This window comes from Myzus persicae, unplaced genomic scaffold (assembly GCF_001856785.1).
Source record: "Myzus persicae strain clone G006 unplaced genomic scaffold, MPER_G0061.0, whole genome shotgun sequence".
NCBI lineage: Eukaryota > Metazoa > Arthropoda > Insecta > Hemiptera > Aphididae > Myzus > Myzus persicae.
Genome location: NW_019103602.1, coordinates 947,882 through 969,300, shown reverse-complemented (window position 1 = coordinate 969,300; position 21,419 = coordinate 947,882). Strand labels below are relative to the sequence as shown.

General features: G+C 32.2%; 1 protein-coding gene across 4 annotated transcripts in view; it reads right to left on the bottom strand.

The window, feature by feature from the left end:
* LOC111034825 (Down syndrome cell adhesion molecule-like protein Dscam2) overlaps nucleotides 1-21,419 on the bottom strand; it is a 310,967-nt gene that overhangs the window by 201,254 nt on the left and 88,294 nt on the right. For all 4 annotated transcript variants that reach the window (XM_022316209.1, XM_022316211.1, XM_022316208.1 and 1 more), the window contains exon 3: nucleotides 1,882-2,205. In XM_022316209.1, the coding sequence (XP_022171901.1) occupies nucleotides 1,882-2,205 (324 nt within the window). The remainder of the gene's footprint in view (nucleotides 1-1,881; nucleotides 2,206-21,419) is intronic.

Genomic DNA, 21,419 nt, shown 5'->3' with positions numbered 1-21,419 from the left:
TTTTTTTTTTACAACACAGAACTACAAAATACGAATAAAAAATGTTAACGCCATTGTAGGGATGACTGCTTCACACCCCACTCAAGTAACTATTATGTTTATTATGAATTAATTGTTAATACGGAATGCAACTATGTAGGTATATATATATACCTACTCTAAAACTATCACTCGTTTTGTTGTTTTTTTAAACTTTTATTTTTCAGAAAACGTATTCGTATGTAATATTGTCTTTATCAAGACGTATGTATAATGAGTATACGAAGTAGTTTTCATTAAAACCATTTTTTTTAGTAAAAAGTGTACACTTTTATCTCGCTTTTTTCATTCAACTATTTTGAATGTATAAATACACAATGGTTGTAAAAATGTTTACATTTTATGTATTTTTGTTTAGACCCCTCGAGATAATAATACCTTGCCGCTGAGAAAATAACACAATAGTAAACAAAATAACAGAAATGCATAAATAATTTGTCATTTTGTTCTTAATTACCCGTTATTGTCATCGTGGTTATAGTGGTGGACCCGCAGTATAAGATGTATATTTTTCCACCAACCATACGTACCTACTTATATAGTAATATAATTTAGTTTTCATAAAATACAAAGCCGTTTTTGAATTACAAAAGGGACAACGTTTAATTTAATTTCAAGAATAATTATCGTACAGCGTATAATAAAATATATATATATATATATACATATTATTGTAGCAACATGCATATTAGGTAAGTATATAGTTTTATAGCGATTTGACTCTGTATTTAGCCATGGAGTATCTTTATAGTAGGTATAATCAAGTAGTAGTGATGGGTTTGCGGTATAGTAGATTACCACTCTAAAAGGAAACGTTTTTGTTGTTTCATCTGAACCGGCGTAAGTAATAATATTTCTGTACAAACGCCTACGCCGTACGCGTTACCCAGTTGTATAGTAGTGTATACAGCCAGACGGGTTGTTCATTTTGACGGGAAATACAATGGTTGTTATTTTTTTATTATTATTATTATTATTATTATTATTATTTAGGATAAAACGTATTGTGTGCATGGTATGTCGGTATGCTTTAGAAATAGCATTCTACTGAGATGGAAAACAATTGTGTGGCCACTGTTTCTGTATGGAAATCGAACACTTGAAAAATGCATAATGACTAGTACACGGTATAGTAGTGGTTCTGTACGAATTATCAAATAAGACACTCCAGATGTGAATCGATCTGGACTTATTTTGCAATATTTCAGTTACTCGAATCGTCAAAATGGAAATGCATCTCGAAAAAAAGCTACTCCATTGCACATAGTTACACCTCATTAATTAACAGCAATATGGCTGTACAATTGCGGAAGTGCGATGGCGACCGTGGCAAGTACGAAATTTTGGGTGGCATAGCTGGTTAAATGGTATAGCCAGGGAATGAAAAGGTCTAGAATTGCGATACAGCTACAATATAAAAAAAATGTATGGTGACAAATTACGAATGGTCAGATAATTGGTAAGAATTCAATACTATTTAATATTATTTCTGTTTCACTATTGCTATTATCTATATAGGTACACGTTATATTTTCGATACATATTCATAATATTATAATATTTATTTTAATCGTAGAGGTGTGGAGATTAAGATTTTCAAAATGTATCCTCTCTCGTTGTCAAATCGATTGTGTTTCATGACTTTCGCTCTCCCCCTCTCAAACTGTGTTTCGCTGTGCACCTACACTATACAGGAAATCGTATTTGAAGATTCGTCGCAGTCGTATGCCCATGATAATAGTGTACGACACTTCGGTTTAAGGAACACGTCGGTCGCGGAGACAAGCCATCATCGGCAAAATGTGGTGTACGAACTACTGTAATATGATCACCGGCACTTACCAGCTCTGACTTGAACGGTACGGGAAACGATGGTGCCCGCCCGGCTGTGGGCCACACACCTGTATGCGACCGAGTGCACGTCTGGTGAGTATTGGTGTTCGGCAAACGGTGAAAAAACCAGGGTTCCATTGTCGTCGACGTGCATCAGGTCTCTGACGCCCCTAACCGTTGCACCGTCGAGTACCGTCTGCCAGCGGACCAGAGGCCTGGGCGTTCCCTCGGCAGCGCACTCCACTCGGGCCCCTGTGGCGTTCGAAAAGAAGACCGACACCGGCGGCTCGACCACGAAACGCGGCCCGTGCTCTTCGCCGCCGTATCCAAGAGCTGAAATCAGAAAATAAAAACGCCGTTGAAAACGTTGGAATTTCGTAGTGGCGCGATCCGTTCACGATCGACCCCGCAGTTTTGACCGACGTACGTGTCGCAATAATATTATTAATATTATGAAGTGTTCAGAACGATGACAAAATAGTCGTGCCTAGTTGCTTTTCGGTTAGTTTTCATTATCCGAAGAGAGTACGAAAAAAAAACGGTTTCGGGATACTGAATCCTATAGTAAATGTTAATTTCTAAAAAGTTAAACCATTTGAATACTAATTATTTTTATCCAAATTATTTGAAAACTCGATTATTAGGTATATAAGATTGATTTTGTAAAGTCCATTTAAATATAAATAAAAAACATTATTGATGAATAAAATATTAATGTAAATGCATACCTACTTATAAGTTATACACAACTAAATTGTTAGATGCTTATAAGTTAAAAGTTATAAATTGAAACACACGATTATTAATCGAAAATCTATAGTTTTGCAATCAAATTTTGTTTTTTTTTTTATAACTATAAAAATAATATTTTCTGAAAATAAATACAGTAATAATAATTAAAATTCTAGTTTTTTTTAATTTTTTAGTATGCTTAAGACTATATTATTAGCAACGTGTTTACTTTTTTCACATTTTTTACTTCATTTAAAAAGTGATCCGTGCTGAAATAATTTTTTTGTTTTCAAATAAAAACCACCTTTTATTGTATAAATGCTTAAGAAGATAAAATGTTGATGCATCTAAATCGAAGTACAAACGATTTGATTCTAACATATTTAACCGTATAAGCTGTCAAAGATAATACAATTGTTAACAATAGCTTGACATCAAAATAAATACAGACATATCAAGTATAATATTGAATCGATTATATGAGTCTAACTCTATTGATATACTTAGAATACTTTTATTACAAATATAAAATGATAATATAATATATAGTACCCAGTTAATATTATATTATTACCTAACCATCATCATCTAAGCCTTTAAACCTATTAGCATGGACTGTGAAACCTTATTAGAACATAATGTTTAATAATTTGGAAACTACTCGATACAATTTTGATATAAACACACATCGGACTTAAAAATGTCTAAAACCAGAATTTGTATGAATTACAAAAAGTGGGAAGCATGCTTAGTAAAATATGTATGTACGTATTATTTTATTTTATTTTTTTAATGGTACACACTACAGGATTAAGAATATCGTGACACCGGTGTCTTTTTCGAAAGGGTGAAGGGGTGGTATCAATGTTAACTTAAAATAAAGGCAGCTTGTTGGTTTATAGTATAATGTCTGAATAACTAATTTCCACTCTTTAAAGTAAGAAAGAGCCTAACTTTATTAAATATGTGGAAAAGGGTTCATTTTGAATGCAAGATGTACGGAAAATTCAAATATTCTAAATGAACTAATTATATAATATAATTTTGGAATTCATCACGACGTTATCAATATGAAAATCTTGCAGAAATAAAAGCGAAATTCGCTATAGAGGTTATTGAACGCATAATAAAAGATAATCTGAAAGAACCATCTACAACTGTATTCATACACAGTATTGAGCACATACACTTTTTAGAAGTAAAATTATTGTTACAATAACGTCTAGAGTTTTTTCTCATGTTAAATATAGACGTCTGACAATAAAGGAAATTAAATTAGAAAAAGTTATTTAAATATAAGGAATATGTAAAAAAAAGGTCTGTTTTGAAGAACAATCATTGTAATCTAAATATTTGTCCGATTTGAGATTCTGAGCGGAGTGTTGGTTTTACAATACTATTTTTTTGTATGTCTTACTTTTGTATCGGTCATCTCTTTTTGGGAGAGTAAATATTTTTCAATCTCCAACTTTGAGGGATGTTTCTGACTAAATACAATAATATCATATAATCGAAGATATAGCATTGTGTTCATTAAACCTAATATTCTTAATGTAAATTATTATTTTTTTCATTTTTCATATAGGTTACATGACTCTCAGCCTTTTTCGGTGTAGTTTATCACCAATAAATCGATGGAAGTGGTCTATCGGTTGTTACTTGTTAGGTGTTTATCGACTTGTCTTAATAACAAATAAATCTGACCTGAATTTCACATGCTATTAAAACGACTTACCGTTCGTTCAATAAAACCTACACAATAACGTCATAGGTAATACTGTTAAATTATTTCCAAATGAATATATATTATTTATTATTGTTAACACACATGTCCTGTGTCTTACTCTGTCTTACTACAGTGAAGTTATCAGTAAATAACATAATACACAAAGTTGAGATAATAATACTATTGAGAAGAGGCTCTATATTATGATCGTCTCGTCGAAAATACATTAGTTATACTCACACTTTTTGTGGATGAAAGCAGCTTATAGTCGACAAACGGACAGTACAGATGGTTTATCAAAAGATATATAACATTCATGCGATCGGAAATTATTTCAGTTTCAACCTATGTACACTGAATTGAATGATTTTGTATAATATTGTTTTGTTTATGTTCAGAAGTGTTGGAGAAACACACACACATATATATATATATATATATATATATATATATAGACAAGTAATAGACATTGCCAAACTTTTTGCACGTTCGGTGTACAACGACGTTATTGAAAGGGGTGGGTGTTTTTTTTTTTTAAAGGTATTATTTTCTGCGACGTCTGAAACCAGTGAACCTTATAACAGACCCTTCTGATAAACTAAGGCCTCAATCGATAAGAGAGGATAAATAATTAAAACTATATTTTACTTTAATTGATTTTACTAATGTTTTTGCAAGCCATCAAAAAATGTATATTATGTAATGAATTGATGTAATTAGTTTACGGACAAGTTATTTTTTTGGCAATCAAAAAATGCATTTTTTTCTCCCGTTGTTATGACAGTAAAATGTATTATTATAGGTCACAATATAATTGTATAGTATAATATTGTAATAATCAGTTACTGAAATTTACATTTTTCAAATGTCTTGTGACAATTAACTCTTAAATTATTGTTTTTAGTAAAAAAAGATTGAAAATGTAATATAAATTTTTTCATAAGACATTCTTTTAGCTACTAAAAAATACAGATAATACATAATAAGCACGATTTCTTTAATAAACATTGGAGATCAAATTTTCACACAGCACATCTAAACCATGAATATTGACAGTTATTTTGTAGGATAAATTGCATGTACAGAATTGCGCTAGTTCCAAGATTTTTTTTTGCATAGGTATTGGCGTATTGCATTATTTTGATATTCACACGAATAAAACACTCACGCATAGCTTAAAAGTATAATAATAAGCTCAAATCTATGAAAGTATTTAATAATTTAATTCCCGTCATTATTATTGAAAATAAGATTTAACTATACTTATATTTACTATTGTAACTGGGATACACAATTAAACAATGATAGTGTTGCTATACAAGTGATTCAAATATTATACCCAAGTATCAAAGCCATTAAAATAGAGTTATAAATATTTCTGAGATTATTCCTAGTATTCCTAAAAATTATATTTCGTTCTAAGAATTATTACATAGCTATACGAATTTGGAATTCTAATAATATGATTTGGGAGTAAAGGCTGTCGTTAATTTCACCATTTGGTATATTATTGTGTTTGACGTTTGAAATCTCTTTTTATTATTTATAACGATATGAAAAATGTTCTTTTGCTGCAAAAACAATCATTGTATTGAAACCATTCATATTTTATGCATTCAACGAGATTTCTTGATAATCACTATATCAATTTACTGAGAAACGTGTTTGTATAATAATTACTATTTTTACTATGTTTGGGTGTGAGTGAAAGTCACCAGTCAAATCAATCGAATTAATATAAAACGACAAACATAGCGATGACAGCTGCTGTTTGGGATGAGTATCTAACCTTATTTGATTAATTTTAACAATAATAAATCTTCTAGACAAGTGCAGCACACATCGAGTAAGGTACGCATCCAATAATTAATCACCAGGTATAAATAATCCACTATATATACCACACACTGCAGAAAAATAGGTCAACAGTTTCACAATTTGTGTGTATGTTTTTTTTTTTTTGAACTGATGCTTCACATTTTGTCCGGAGATAGATGGTTTGGAGTTTGGACACGTTTAAGTGCGTACATTATTACAATCATATTGTAGCATAAAAAATATGCAAATCATCTAATGCTGAATCTCATCTAATACCTGCCGAAAAAGTCAATATTAAAAATTCACAAGAAACAAAATAGGTACCGACATCGCACCATATATCACCTCCGTCCAACGCTTCTGCGTTGGCGATTATTTCTAGTTCGCAAAAAATATTTTATTCCAAACGCTTTGCGCCGATCAATCGATTTCACACACTGCGACGCGTCTCGGAAACGCGCATACATTATAACGGCGGCAAATTCAACGGTAAAATGTGTTGTCGAATTCGATCAAACATTAACAATTATTATTATACGAGGAAGCTAGAGGGTCGTAGGTTTTTGGGAGCGACAGGCAAAACGCTAAAACGTTTTCGCCATAAACCCGCGGCGCACAATGACATCGTCGTAATAATATAGTGACTTGCGCCCGTAATTTTAATACACCCGCGGAGTGTTCACGTCGACGTTTTTTCCTCTTTTTTTTTTACACGCTCCTTTGTGCATTATGATAATGATGATGATGGTAATATTATTATTACGTGTACAATGCGTATTATATTATTATTACTATTAGGTATATTATAATATAATATTATATTATGATGTGTTGGTCGTGCGGAAGAAGCTCTTAAATATACCTATACATTGTATGTACATTATTATACGGCGGCGTACTTTACCGTTATTATTTTTGCGAGAAAATATATATATATATATATATGATATTATATTATATTATATATCATATACTTGGTACATATTTTGGACGTGAAATGGTACCTATTGTTTTTTCCACCCTCGCCATCGTCGTTTTGTTCGCAGACAATATGCCGTCACCCCATCATAAATTTAAAACTACTTCTTTAAAACTATGAGCTATTGTCGTAGTTTAAACGTTTTAATTCCGTAATTAATGAGTCTTGTGTCGTGTACGTATACGAGTGTTCGGTAACACTCCCCCTCCCCCGCCAAAAACCATCTCAGAGCACCAGGCTATCGTGGTAAGCGAGGTAATAAATTATGTACCATATTACATTATTATTATAATACGTTTTTGTACAGTGACGATAACAGCAATAATATTGTATTTCAGTATCCAATATAATATTACAATAGCGCTTTTCAAATGTGTGAATTTGGACAACCTCGGATGGTCGTGGTAAAGAACATGGCCAACAGGTGGAGTAGGTCGACAGAGACATATGAGGTACGCGTTTGAAAACAGTTGGGATACGTGAGTTGCAAAACGCATATAATTAACGTCAATCTAGTTCGGCATAATTAAGCGAGGTTCAAGTAGTCCGTTTTCACACCTAGATATTCTTGGAAAGCTGCAAACATTTGATATTGGTACAGTTGTATCATAATTGCATTTTATGGTTTTAAACAGATTACGAAAATTGGCTAAAAACAGGTTTATCTCTGTCTTTCATGTTTTTGCACATGCATAGGCCGTATAGCATGTAACTATTATGATTATTTATGATATTATTTGTTATTTCTATTAGGCGTGGTTTATGAACACTCTATCTTAATAGTTTGATTGTTGCTTAAATAATTTAATTGCATAACTTTATTAATGAGAAAGTTGATGCATAATCATTACATATTAATATATTGTTCCAATAAAGTGATAAAACAGTTATGTCACGGAATTTTTAGAAATTGTATTTAAAAATTTCATAGCACAAAAACTGTCGTTTTTAAATCACTTGCATTGGTCAAACCGATTGTAACACTATGAAATAATTTATACTTGATGGCTGTAGTATTAATACAGTTATAACTTATAATAAGAATAAGTTATGTAAAAAAATTGTGTTTTCCCTGCAAAAATGAAGTACACATGAAATAATGTGAGCAACGCACAGTGTGCAGTACGTAATAATACAATCGCAAAACATATTATATTCCAAACTCATAAACGAGAATAAATCGTGGTTGTAGTATCACATAGTTTTCACGGACAGCGTCAGTCATCGAGTAACGTCCAAAATGAATTTGTGTTCGATAAATATATCTTATTAAGTATAGTCCTTAAGGATTTTGGAGTAAACCATTACTCGGTTTTAAACGAAAAATGTATTTTTTATATATTTTTGGTTCCAAACAATACGTCTTGTTGTTAATACGTCTTATTGATTTTAATCATTTTTTTTTCGAATTAATATCGTGTGTGGGTTCAGTCACATTTGAGCCGATATAGTCTCTCTATCTATACATTAATATATAAATATAAATGTACTTTGATTACTTTTCAGCCGTATCTACTTGTATTATATTATTATGCCACAAATGACTATGCTGTGTATATACAGTCTCCGTCCCATTTCGCTATAACCTACAGGTCCCTTTTTCCTGTTACATACAGTACACAACATACACTCACATAGTACCTAATACATATACATATTATATACATATATATATATATATATACTTCACTAGTTTCTGAAATCCTAGTCTCTTTACATTTTATCGCATCACTCTTCATTACATCCAACGCAATCCTATTGATTTCTTTTTAAAGCCCGACCTCAACCACCGTCTACATTAGCGATGTACTCGCGCAATCTTAACAGTCGGGTTTCCTGTTGTGTTCAACGCGATTCAAACTTTCTCTATAATACAACGATTAATTGTATTTTACACCATATTCATGTCGTGATGCATGTACGAATGATAAATCGATTGTTATTTATGAGTGAAAATTGTTGGGTACCTATTGTTTTAACATTAGATAATATTATTATTATTAATGAACTACATTGAATTGTTTATTCTATAATATTATCTTTATTTTTGATTTCCTCAAGTTTTGAGTATCTGTAAGTACTTTATTTTATAAATGAGTAGTACTCATTGAGTACTGTTTACATTAAGTACATGTTTTTTTGCTCTGTAATTCATGATTAGTAAATAGAACTTACAGTTATTTTTAAGACATTAACAGTATTATACCAACATGCTTATTAAGGGTGTACACATTATATTTTAAGGTCAAATTTTAGCGTTAGTTGATATGTAAATTATTTTTACCCAAACATGCATACAACCAAAATTCATTTTTGGTTAAATTAATAATCTAAACTAAATTGGTATTTACATATGTCCACGCACTGTATTTTATGTTATAGTTTTGTGTAAGCAATTTGATTTGGTTAAAGCCAGGGTGAAAATATGCCATTTTTACTAGCCTAAGTAAAAAATTGATCTAATAATCTTTAATCCACATTTCAAAGTACGTAAACCTTCATTCAAACAATTATACCGAAAGGATGCAGAGTAATGCAGTCTTATACACACGAATACTTTGGAATCGCCCCTAAGATCTCTTTGAGTATCCAACATCCATAACCCATACAACCCGATTGATTTTTTTTATAAACACCCAAAACCCCAAAATCCAAAATAAAAAATCCTGGCTAATCCGAAAGCTAGATAGTTTGAATTTAAAGATATTGTGATGTCATACATCGTTTTGTTGTTTTGTATGTACTTTTTACGGTCGGCTCACTTTTTAAATCATTTTTTGAGTAATAGCCGGTGGATAAAGATCACAAAAACAATTTGAAGTTGAGAATATTATCGTGACACTTACACTGGACCAGCTATATGTATCAGTGACAATAATTTGAAAATAGAAGCAGTACGGATCAATTATAGTCTTAATTATTATTTACTAATAGTGATCATAGTTACCGTTATATTACCGTACTATTGTCCATCACTAATATTTTATGAATTTAAATAATATTCTAAGCAATGACCTATAGATTAAAAACGGATATGGTTACATGATATAATGATATGGTTTCTAAATTAAGTGTTTCCTGGACACCTAACCCATATTATTCCGTATAATAATATGCATGAGCACCCAAACTCAAAATGTCTAAAATTGTATTTCAGCCTTTGAACACCATAATGCATCCAACAACAGGAAACCTTAAAACTGAATAAATAAAAAAAAATACCAAAATATATTTCAGTCTCCGTTAATTATGGAAGGTTTGGTAAGGATAATTACGTTAGTATTAATTACTTTATACTTCCGTATTGAACAATTAGCAGATTATTCGGAAGACCAAAAGGAAAAACAAATCACCGGTCACGTTTGGCGAATAATGTGGCTCAAGGTGGGATCTATGGCGGATTGCCATATATAAAAGCGACTCGCTTGGGGGATTTGATAAATTTGTTTTAAGTTTCGAGGTATTTAATTTCAAAATAGCATTGCATTATTATTGTTGCAGAAATAATATAACTGTTTGGATTTATTTCGTTTGCTCCGGTATGTTTACGGCAGAATTATTTTTATATTACTTTTATAAGTGGGCTGTGGCATATTGTTTTTATAATATTTTATTTTCAAACTAACTTTATTTTCATATACAATTAATATAAAATGTATTATGATGGAAACATTAAAACTATTTATTATAATATATCGCACAAAGTAAAATGTTTATGTACTAAAACTACGATATTTGAAATATGATTAGTGGACCACTTGTAACATATTGATGTAATGATGTATGTCACGTATCAAATATATTACACCATTGTGAATGTAAGCTTATTTGTAATTTTTCTTAATAATTAAAAACTATACTAGATCTTGTGATGGGAAAATGTATTTGTTTGTATTTTTAAATATTTTTACAATTATATTATAAACACAATGTTAATGGAAATTCAATAGGCATTACAATATAGGTACTTGAATTCAAAATGTTTTATACACACGATATAATTTTAATATGGTACATCACACATACCCAATTATGATGCATAAATTAACTGATAATTGACTTGAGTAATTTAATAAAAATAATATTGTACTTGTAATTGAAAATGTTAATTTTGTAGTCCGTTTATAACGATACAGATATTGTGGTAAAAAGTGTGTTTAACGATCCTTCATTAAAATTAAAAAAACAATAAATTTTAACAATAGTCTAAAATAATGTATTTTATAAAGATTTTAACATCATATTAAATAATCCATAGGAATTCTTCTAGGATTACGCCGATTCGTCGAATAAGTAAATGCATCAACGCAACTGCTTATCATTAGTGCGTTTCGAGAACGAATTATTTTCAGGATTTACATCGATGGATTATTGTCAATGACGAACAAGAAAAATGTTGTCTGTAGTATATATAGTATTTTGGCATTTGTGAAGATACCTTTATAAAATAAAATAATTACTTTCAACGGGAACGCGACAAAATGTAATACTGCAGGCTTGAAAATTATGCTGACAGTAAATACTAATCGACCGGAAAACAAATTATCACGAAAGGTTGTGCGTGAAAATAAAATACGAGTCTGCAGTTACACAACTGCTTATATTATATAATATTTGTACTGCGTACACACGATACTACACCACGGCGGCACTGTTAGTGAATCTAATATAATATCATATTATTATTTATTGTATCGATATACCGTACGGTATTACCTAACTGTTCGTCCGATACCTAACGAGAAAGCAATTGACATAATATTTTGCAGCGGAAACAATTTGAAACACCGTCGGAGGCCGGAAAACGAGAGTGTGTGCTTGGCAATACACACGCGACATGTGCGATAAGTCGTTCGAGCGGAAGAGTCTTCTAACGCCGAATCGTGGAATGCACACCGGCAAGTGAACTAAGTGTGTGAAAATCATGGAGGGTTCGTTATAAGTGGACTTCAGTGTTAGATGCTCTGTGTGGAACATTTGTTACAAGTTATAATCAAACGGCTTTTCAACGTGTGTGTGGATATTAAGTACATGTAACATAAAAATGAAAAAACGTGGGCTTGGTGAGAAACATTTGAACGCTAACCACCTCATAGGCTTGATATTGTTGGATACAATAGTTTTTGTTGTCTGGACATCGCCTGCTTCAGTAGCATTGACAAAAACACGATATTTTTTACGTTAATTATTCAAGTTTGATAGTTCAAGTATAAATACCTATAATCAATCAGCGCATAAAATATAAATAAGCGAAGTCATAATGTTCGACGGCATATGCTAACAATAATCGATTATATATTAAACTCTACTGTGTGTGACATATGTAGGTAAGCACTAATATATTATACAATTATAGTATACCTATATTTTATAACGAGTGAAGTTGAGACAAACGGTAATCTACATGTCAAGAATATTATTTTTAATCAATTAACTACACTAGGTACAATCATAAAACATTTTTTACCATTTTAATAAATTGAATAGTTCAACTCGTAACCACTTCTTATTTGGTCCTCACTACCACCATTAAGAACAAGGTTCTTCGGGTTATAGAGTATATACGCATTGCATTATTTTACAAATACTAAAGACATTAATGCAGTTTATAAATTCGTTACTCGTATTAGTTAAACGTTTCTAAGACATGTAAAATATGACTTCGACAATTGTATTTACATCAGTTAAACTACCAGGTTCACGTGACTGGTTCATATTTTGAAAATTATGCATACAACTACTCTTTTTTTGGATAAGATTTGATATGCATGTGGACAGCCATTTCGTTTGAAAAAACGATACAGATGTCTTGGAAATATATTAATATACTTAAGTAATCAAATTAATCATGATTCATAACACGACGCAGAATATTTTGAAGATAACTTGTTGCATATAACTCTTAAGTTATACTTATAATGCGAGTATAGTAGTATACACAAAAAATTAAATAATACAAATTCTTTAAAAAAAAATCTATACATTATTATAGAACATCATGAATTAAAGAATAAATGTGTTAATTATTAAAGTTTGTCAATTGTTTAGAATTATTTGGGTTACTGTTAATAATTATTATACAAAATGTATTGTAAACCTTGAGACACAAAACTTTGTTTTTTTCTCGTTTATATTAAGTAAAAAAGTATCAGACTGTAAAATTCAAATTCTAAGAAATTAATGAATGTATTTTGCTAATGCATCAGTGACGTTAACGTAGGGAGGAGAATGGTTACTGGAGTAGAGTAGTTTTTTTACTATAATTTATGCAATACATTACCAACATCACAACAACTGATTAATATAATCAAAATAAATTTTGCTGTAAAAATTATTATAGTGAAACTAGTCAAATTAAAAATGGTTGCATAAGACACACTTGTGTATACGTATGAATATATAATGTATTTTGTAGTAGGTAACTTTTAGTTCGTTACATCAGAAAAATAGATTCGTTAAATAAATGTATAAAATAAATGACCGCATACTATAGTAAGTTATAGCTGTTTGTATAGCAGCCAATTACTATCAAAGTATGGGGTATTCAATGTGTTTATCCAGTATTGAAAATTATAAATATTTATAAATTATAAAACAAGTATTTGTGTTTATACTTCAGCTTGGTATACTGTTTACGATATTTTCAGAATGATAAACAAATCAGTTCAATGGTTGATATTTAGACGATACCAAAGATAAGCGAATGGTATTTAAAAAAGTACAAATAATTTGATGATTATTTAGTTTAGCTGTCATATCGGTGAGATTTTTAAAACCATTTTGCAATAAACGTATTATGAGTACTAAATAACATGTGCCTATATATTATTAGTCAATCGATTTCAAAATTTGAATCAAATAGTATTTAACGATTGCCATTATATTTTAATAATTTAAATAGGGAGTAGAAATTTAGAAAACTGACAGTTGATTCAATATCATGATAATATTTTGAAACAAATTAAATACGCAGGTATCGTGTACCATAATGTAGTACCTATATACGTATTACGTATTAAGCATGGCGTTTCAATAATAATCAATCAAAGTGTAGGTATATTCTTTGCACACAATCATTAGGTATGTAATTCACGTATAATCCATTTAAATGTAGACGTTTCGGTACCTAGTAGAAGTAGTTGTGGTGAATGGATACAATAGAGATACATTATTCATGCATCAAATATTCCACTCAACACGTCGCCGCGAAAACTGAAATGTCTCGAGTCCTACGATAATAATGTCACCGCATAAAAACTTCAAAATAATAATAGTAATATATTCGAAATAAAAATGCGACAATTTTTTTACTTCGCGAGCAAAATAATAATAATATGTTTGCCCGAGCCGAACGGCTTATCGTCGTTATATTATTATCTGTCTCGACGAAAACGAATTGTCGTTATTGTTGTGATGGAAGCATATTAATGCCAATGACGGGAAAAAGCACGAAGGAATTATCGTAGAAAGTATCACGCCCTCGTCGCCGACCACCACAGGTCATAATAGTGTGTGCACGCTCACATTATAATATATTGCACGTCACATGACGTGAATAGCATAAGTTGGTTTTCGGACGAGAGTTATGGTTTCGAGTAGTACACGAACTTTGCGAAACTGGCAATTGTCGACCGAGAAAAAGTAAAAACTTCCCGGGCATTATTATTCGGTCATTAATGGTAGGTATAATATTATATAATGCATCCACCGGCGTGGGACTGCCGTCGGAAAGTTTGCGGATTCTATTATTGTGTGCACATTATAATATTATTATATAATACTCGCGAGCTGCTAGCCGCATTACGATATCGGTTGGAGCGGCTTAATTTCTTTTCAGCACACCACCACCACCGGCTCGTACTTTGGACTGACTTCCATCGTTCATCAAAGTAATAGCCGTCCCGACCACTGCTCTGGAACTAATAATAATTTACCTACGTTTTTCCCGATGCTCGTTTCGCGCTTTTCTTTACGACTCCTCGAGGTCGGGCTGCAGCCGGCTTTAAATCGTCGTTCCCGTATTTTCAAATTTCCACCGACAGTCGGTGCTCTGCCGGTGTTTTCGTGCCTTATTATTGCCACGACTACAGGGAAACCGACATGACTTTAAAGACATTGAGTCCGCCCGGGATACGAGTTTTGTTTCGAATAGCTTTTCGTTAATGACGTTTATGCACAGGTATATAATAGTAATACAACCTAGGTATATAATGATAACGTATACGTCAAATGGCCCTTTCCGCCGCCCCGGTACCCAGCCACAGCGATTCATCGGTGAAAACTAATTTTCTTTTATTATGTACTGTATTATTTACTATTAAAGTTTTAATAAATTGACTTGACAAAGAACGTACAAAATTATTAGATGAATAAGCCGATTTAAAATCCAAAGGCAAAGTTTCTCGTTAAGCTTAAGGGCTAAAAGTTTTTTTTTTTTTGGGGGGGGGGGGGAGTTGAATTCACTTATCGGTTTCCACGTTTTCTGTCGAAGAGGTTTTTGTTAATTAAAAGTCAATCTCATCCCTTCAATGCGCACCGAAGTTTTAAATCCCGTTTCTTCCGACAACAATCTTGGTTCTTTTACCAACACTTGTCCATAGATAAATCCAAGAGCCATTTAAAAATGTATTTTTCTCTATGGTATTATTTTCAACCCTTAACTTTTTGCCTTTAAGATATTAATTTCTATATTTATAGTTGATATAATTCAGTATAGACTGTATACTAAATACTATTATCTAAGTTTTCCAAGAACTTGAGAGCCATTAGTTATGGCTTGTTTTCTTCCTGTAATATTAAATTCACCGGATTGTTATTAATATAATTATATAAAGTACATTTTAATTGCTCAATTCATTATGTATCTATAAAGATAAGTTTGTATTTTTAAAAATAACTATCACAAAAAAAAAATGATAGTTTCCTTGTAAATAAAATATAATATGAATAATACACTACAGACAAACCAACTTTTATGCACTGGACAACTGATGGAATTTATCATACCTAATACCTCCGTTTCTCTTGTTTACGATTTTAAGATTGAACGGGTGTCTATAAAATGGCAACAAAACCCGACAAGTTATTGTAAAACTATTGTAAAACTGATGAAATTACTCTCCCGTCAGGAATATTATGCAGAAATGTAAATAAGCGGTGCTTAAGTATATACAGATAAAGTATTTTTCTTATGAATAAAATATTTCTGTTTTTAAGTTTTATCCACCTCCATTTCATTTCGGTAAGTAATGAACTGTCTGATTAATCAATTATTCTGAAAACGAAACATTTTTTTTTATGCATTCGTTTATAAAAAAGTAAATTGAAATTGTATGAGTCAAAGGAGTTTTGACTGTCCTTTTAAAAAAAAAAATAAATGAAAAAAAGGACTTCAATAATTCCGGTAAGGTGTAATTAGATGAAAATTTTTTTATATTTTAATTTTAATTCATTGACGCTCTACGATTGATAATTAATAATATTAACAGGGCAGCCTGCCATTATAGCTATCGAAGAGTAGGTTTCAATATTTTTCGATTGATGTCATCGATAATTATACTAATAATATTAATGATAATAATAGGTATATGTAATGTAGATTTCAAAACGTTTATGTTACTTCGTCGTGGAATGAGATAAAAGCACACAATTTAAGAAATCACATTCGCGAGACGACTAAAATATCGAAATATCGTAGTAATTTGGATCACATTAGTATAGCTATTGATACACTATTGATAAACTATTGATAACTGACCGATTGCACCTTTTAAAATCAATCAATTTTTTTTTTTTTTTTCAAATCGTATCGATGATTATACCTTCCTAGTCCGACTACATCGTCTTCATCGTACCCATTGTTATCGTAAAACCGTGTCCGGTGGTGACGAGACGAGCTGCGGGACACGTGCGTGAGACACAAATCGAAAAAAAAAAAACACTGCCGAGAAAATTATGCGTCAAGCCGACGATGACGCGTCGGCGGTCGCAGCAGACATTATTATTATAATAATATACACACACAGTCCTCTCGGAGCAGTCGATTTATCGTCCGCATTGCCAACTATTATATACGTATAATATACATTATAGCGCCTCGAGCTCTAGCCAAAAACGGTCTGGCGCGACCCGTCGATAAACTTGTCGTCCGGACGGGACACAATATTGTGAAATGCGCGATATCATAACAATGGACGAGTATATTATTATTGTATAAAACACTATAATGTGTACATGTACTTATGTCTTATCGTGTCCTTGCGACCAGACGCCTCTAATAAGCAGCCGAGTCGTCGAGCCGGGGCGTGGAATCGTGTACATATATGCTTCGTGACATGGTGCAGTATGTATACGATATAGTACCCAATATTATATGTGACGTAAGAGGGTGCGCGTTTTTGTTATTATTATTATTATTATTATTATTATTTTATTTTCGTCTCGGCCCTGCCGCACGCGGCGGCGGCACTTTTCCCTTTCCTCCGAAGGGTCGGATTTTTTTTTATTTCCCATCGCGCTGGTGGGTGTACCATCCGTCCGGTCGTAGGTACTTACGCGCGCCCGCCGGGCTGTCAACTATTTCTATTTCTTCTTCTCCTCCTCCTCCGATCATAAAAATTATATTGCGAGGAGCTGCTCGACGTTTTTACGACTGTCATGTCTTATCCGCTACGCCTCTCGCCGCCAGCCAGGGCACAGACAACGTATTTTACGGACGCGTTCCCGAAGAGTGGGCATGGAGGGGGGGGGATCGAAAACCTAGTAGACCCATTTAAACGCTCCGATCTTCCGCTGGGTATCTTTTAAATGGCGAGAGAGTTTGCGAACGATAAAACAAAAAATGCGCACTCAGTTTCCGAGCACTCTCGTTATACTTTCGATGGAGACTTACTGTCGTCCATCGCTCAGGACGTTGAAATGTGTAATCGTTTTTTACGACTTCTCAAGTGCCGGCATCACCGTAGCGTGGTTTTCTACAATCACGAAATATCCCTCGACGCATGGGTAATGGGTATGTTCTAAGTAGCTAATAGATGCATTGCTGTCGTAGCTGTTTTCGAACTTATACTATCGGCGCAAATGTTTCATGTTATTTTTACCCACTAATCGGAGGGCATAGGGATCAGATTTGTTTTATATTTTCTGGCTCTTGCATAGGCGGAGATCCATTAAAACTTTATGGGGGTGAATACATTCTTAAAAAAAATGTAATTAAATATTATCCACTTTTTTAGGGGGAGGGATAATTATATAGCGAGGCTTACACCGCCTGATTCCCTCCAATAGGCTCCTAAAATCTGTGTTTAATATCATATCACATTACAGTTACAATATAATAATAATATGTTTATGCAGCAATAACAACAATATAGTTTTTTAACTGCCGTTATACTCTGGTCGATACAGGGTGGTACTGCAACAGTTGTCTGGCAGATGTGTATAATAATTAATAATTATTAAGCTATTCGTGAAATGAAAACTACGTAACCTCGGCTGTTTGAAAATGACAACTAAAAAAAAAACCAGAAAAGTCTCAGCCACTGAAATTGCAACCACGAATCGAAGGTGTCCGCTATTCAAAAGATTTAACTTGTAGAAAGTGCGTAATTTGTTCCTGAAAAAAACGCCCACTACCAATTTAGAGATGGTTAAAGAAGGTATCTATGTACCTACTAGCTGTTAGGGACCGAAAGAACCAGTTGCTATAATATGAGTTCTAGGTTAATGTAACATTCATGTTTTGACTATAATAGTATACAATGTACACTATATACACGTATAAGTGGAATTATCAGCACATTATTTTTATATTTTTGATATCGTGATCATGAAGTGATAGCCATAGCAAAAAAATATATATTTGTAGAACTGAGAGTTATAACATTATAATAGAAAGAAAGAAAGAAAATAAATAATTTATTAATTTATAATTTTTATAAATTATTAATCATTTGTAGTGAAAGTTGTACATATCAAAATAGGTGATGCCATCATTGTTCATGAATCATCGGCTGAATATTAAGGTGTTCATCATCAATATAAAAATAATAAATTATGTTCAAGCATCTTGACCTTTTTGAATACCAGTATTCTTTGGTAGCCAAATGTTTTCAGCCTTTGCTCACGGCCGGCTATACTCTCTCGGCGCCATTGCTGTTGTTGTTTTTAAGTTTTTTGGTACATCAGATCACGTACAGACTTAAAGTCTTATGCACATTACTTATATCCCACGTGTACACATATTATCTACATCTGTACATTTTTGAGTTGAATATACATACACCACCCTGCCTTCTATACATCAGTTCAAATGTCGCATTCATGAATCCGGATTAAGTCGCTAGTTCTGATTCGCGTTCGAGCAATGCGTCATCAGACAGTCAGTGCTACCGCCATTTATCTCACCACCATACTAAATCATAATATTATCATTATGTCTTTAAGATATATGAGGTCAATGGCGATTTAACAATTTCTGTGATTAATATCAAAATTGTAAATATGGTTCAAGTAGAGAGTAGATACTTGATCTAAAATGTCATCTATTTTTTATATTTATAAAACCATTTTTAAAGACCATTATCTTTGGTATATTAACAATTTTAATAATTAATAACAAACTATAAAATACTCAAAAAAAAAATTGTCCACCCAATAGTTTATAGTAAAAAGTGGGGGGGGGGGTGTTCTCATTTAAAAAACAAAAGTTTATATAGCCACATGATAATCTTTAAGTTGTACAAAAAAATGTAATAGTTTTCTTGAAAATCAGAATTTCAACAAATTCGTTCTTAAAGGAAAACATGAGGGACGTATATATTATATTATATAGGTATATTACAGCTGCATAATACAATAACATTTTGGTGAAACGGGCTCGGTAATAATATAAAATTAAATAAAACGGAAATCCATCTGTGACGGGAATATTTTATGATTTCGACTCCCGGTGCAGAAGAATTGGCATTTGTTTGTTATTGAATAAAACTGAAATCTGTCTAAAATGAAAGTTCCTTTGTCCCTTGCCGTTTATTTTTTGACAGATTCTACTACACAGGGTGTTGTAAAGTCCCACGGGGATTCACTAATTTAATTTACAACTCATAAGGCGTAAGCTAATGTGAGGCAGGAATGACGTTTTCGCGATACATACAGTAGACAACGCAAACGTTTTTGTCATATTAAGTTTGTTGTGCATCAATCACAGTATCTGACCATTATATAGTTTCCATTTAAATTAGTCAACTCCAAAGTAGTTATATTCCTTACTCTTTCCAGTATACGTGCATTATAATATTATAGTCCCTTTTATTATTTATTATGTGCGTACGTATAACTTTTATCTTCGAATACACAACAGAAATTGCTGGATGTAGCTGGTAAAATAAATTTAACCTCTACGTGTCTCCATTGGACAATATTTTATCGTTATGAACAATAAGCGGCTGCATCAACAATTAAAACTCGTTAGTACACTTTTTTATTATTAATACACAAACATATTATTTAAAACAAAAAAAAAACAAATGTACACAAAAACAGAAGAAAACTTTAACGGATGCTAATCCATGTTTTTTTCAAAACGTAAATTAATTTATGGTGCAATACAATGGATATCGTAAGGTTTCCTAACAGAACAAAATTTACTTTATTTGAACTAATCTATAAAAAGCTAGGTACATGGTAAATTTATTGTGGTCGTTTTCAGATATTATTATTCACACATCGTATCGTCGTATAGTTGTAGTTGTAAGCAATTTATTAAAATGCGATGTAAGTATTCAATGTAGTATAATTTATTAGAAACAATAAAAAATTCGGTATTATTAGGTCTGGTCGATTCTAATAGTCGCAATGACGAAAAACAACTAAAGGCTATAACGATTTTGTTACGTATATGTTTGGCCGTCGGTGCATGATAATATGTGCATCGCGTGATAGCATCCATGACTTATTACAAAAGCCGTGATAAAACGTCCCCAGTTGTCATCATGGTACGAAGTCGACGGCCCTACTCATAAACTGGAGACCAGTTGCTTGCGTCACCTTACGCGATAAAGTGCTCTGGTGTACTGCCATCATCCACTGAACGCATCAGCCGTAACCAAATATACACTTGCGCCATCATACGAGCGATCAGTTTTTTTGTGCCGTCATTATCAACATAATCATACTTTAGATGTTTGATTGATGCACCCTCCCGCCGATTCAACCAGCAACTCCGTCAGGTTATCTTCCATACCCGGTTACGTGAGTCGGCTATACGCCTGAATTACATTTTCTTTGTTTTGT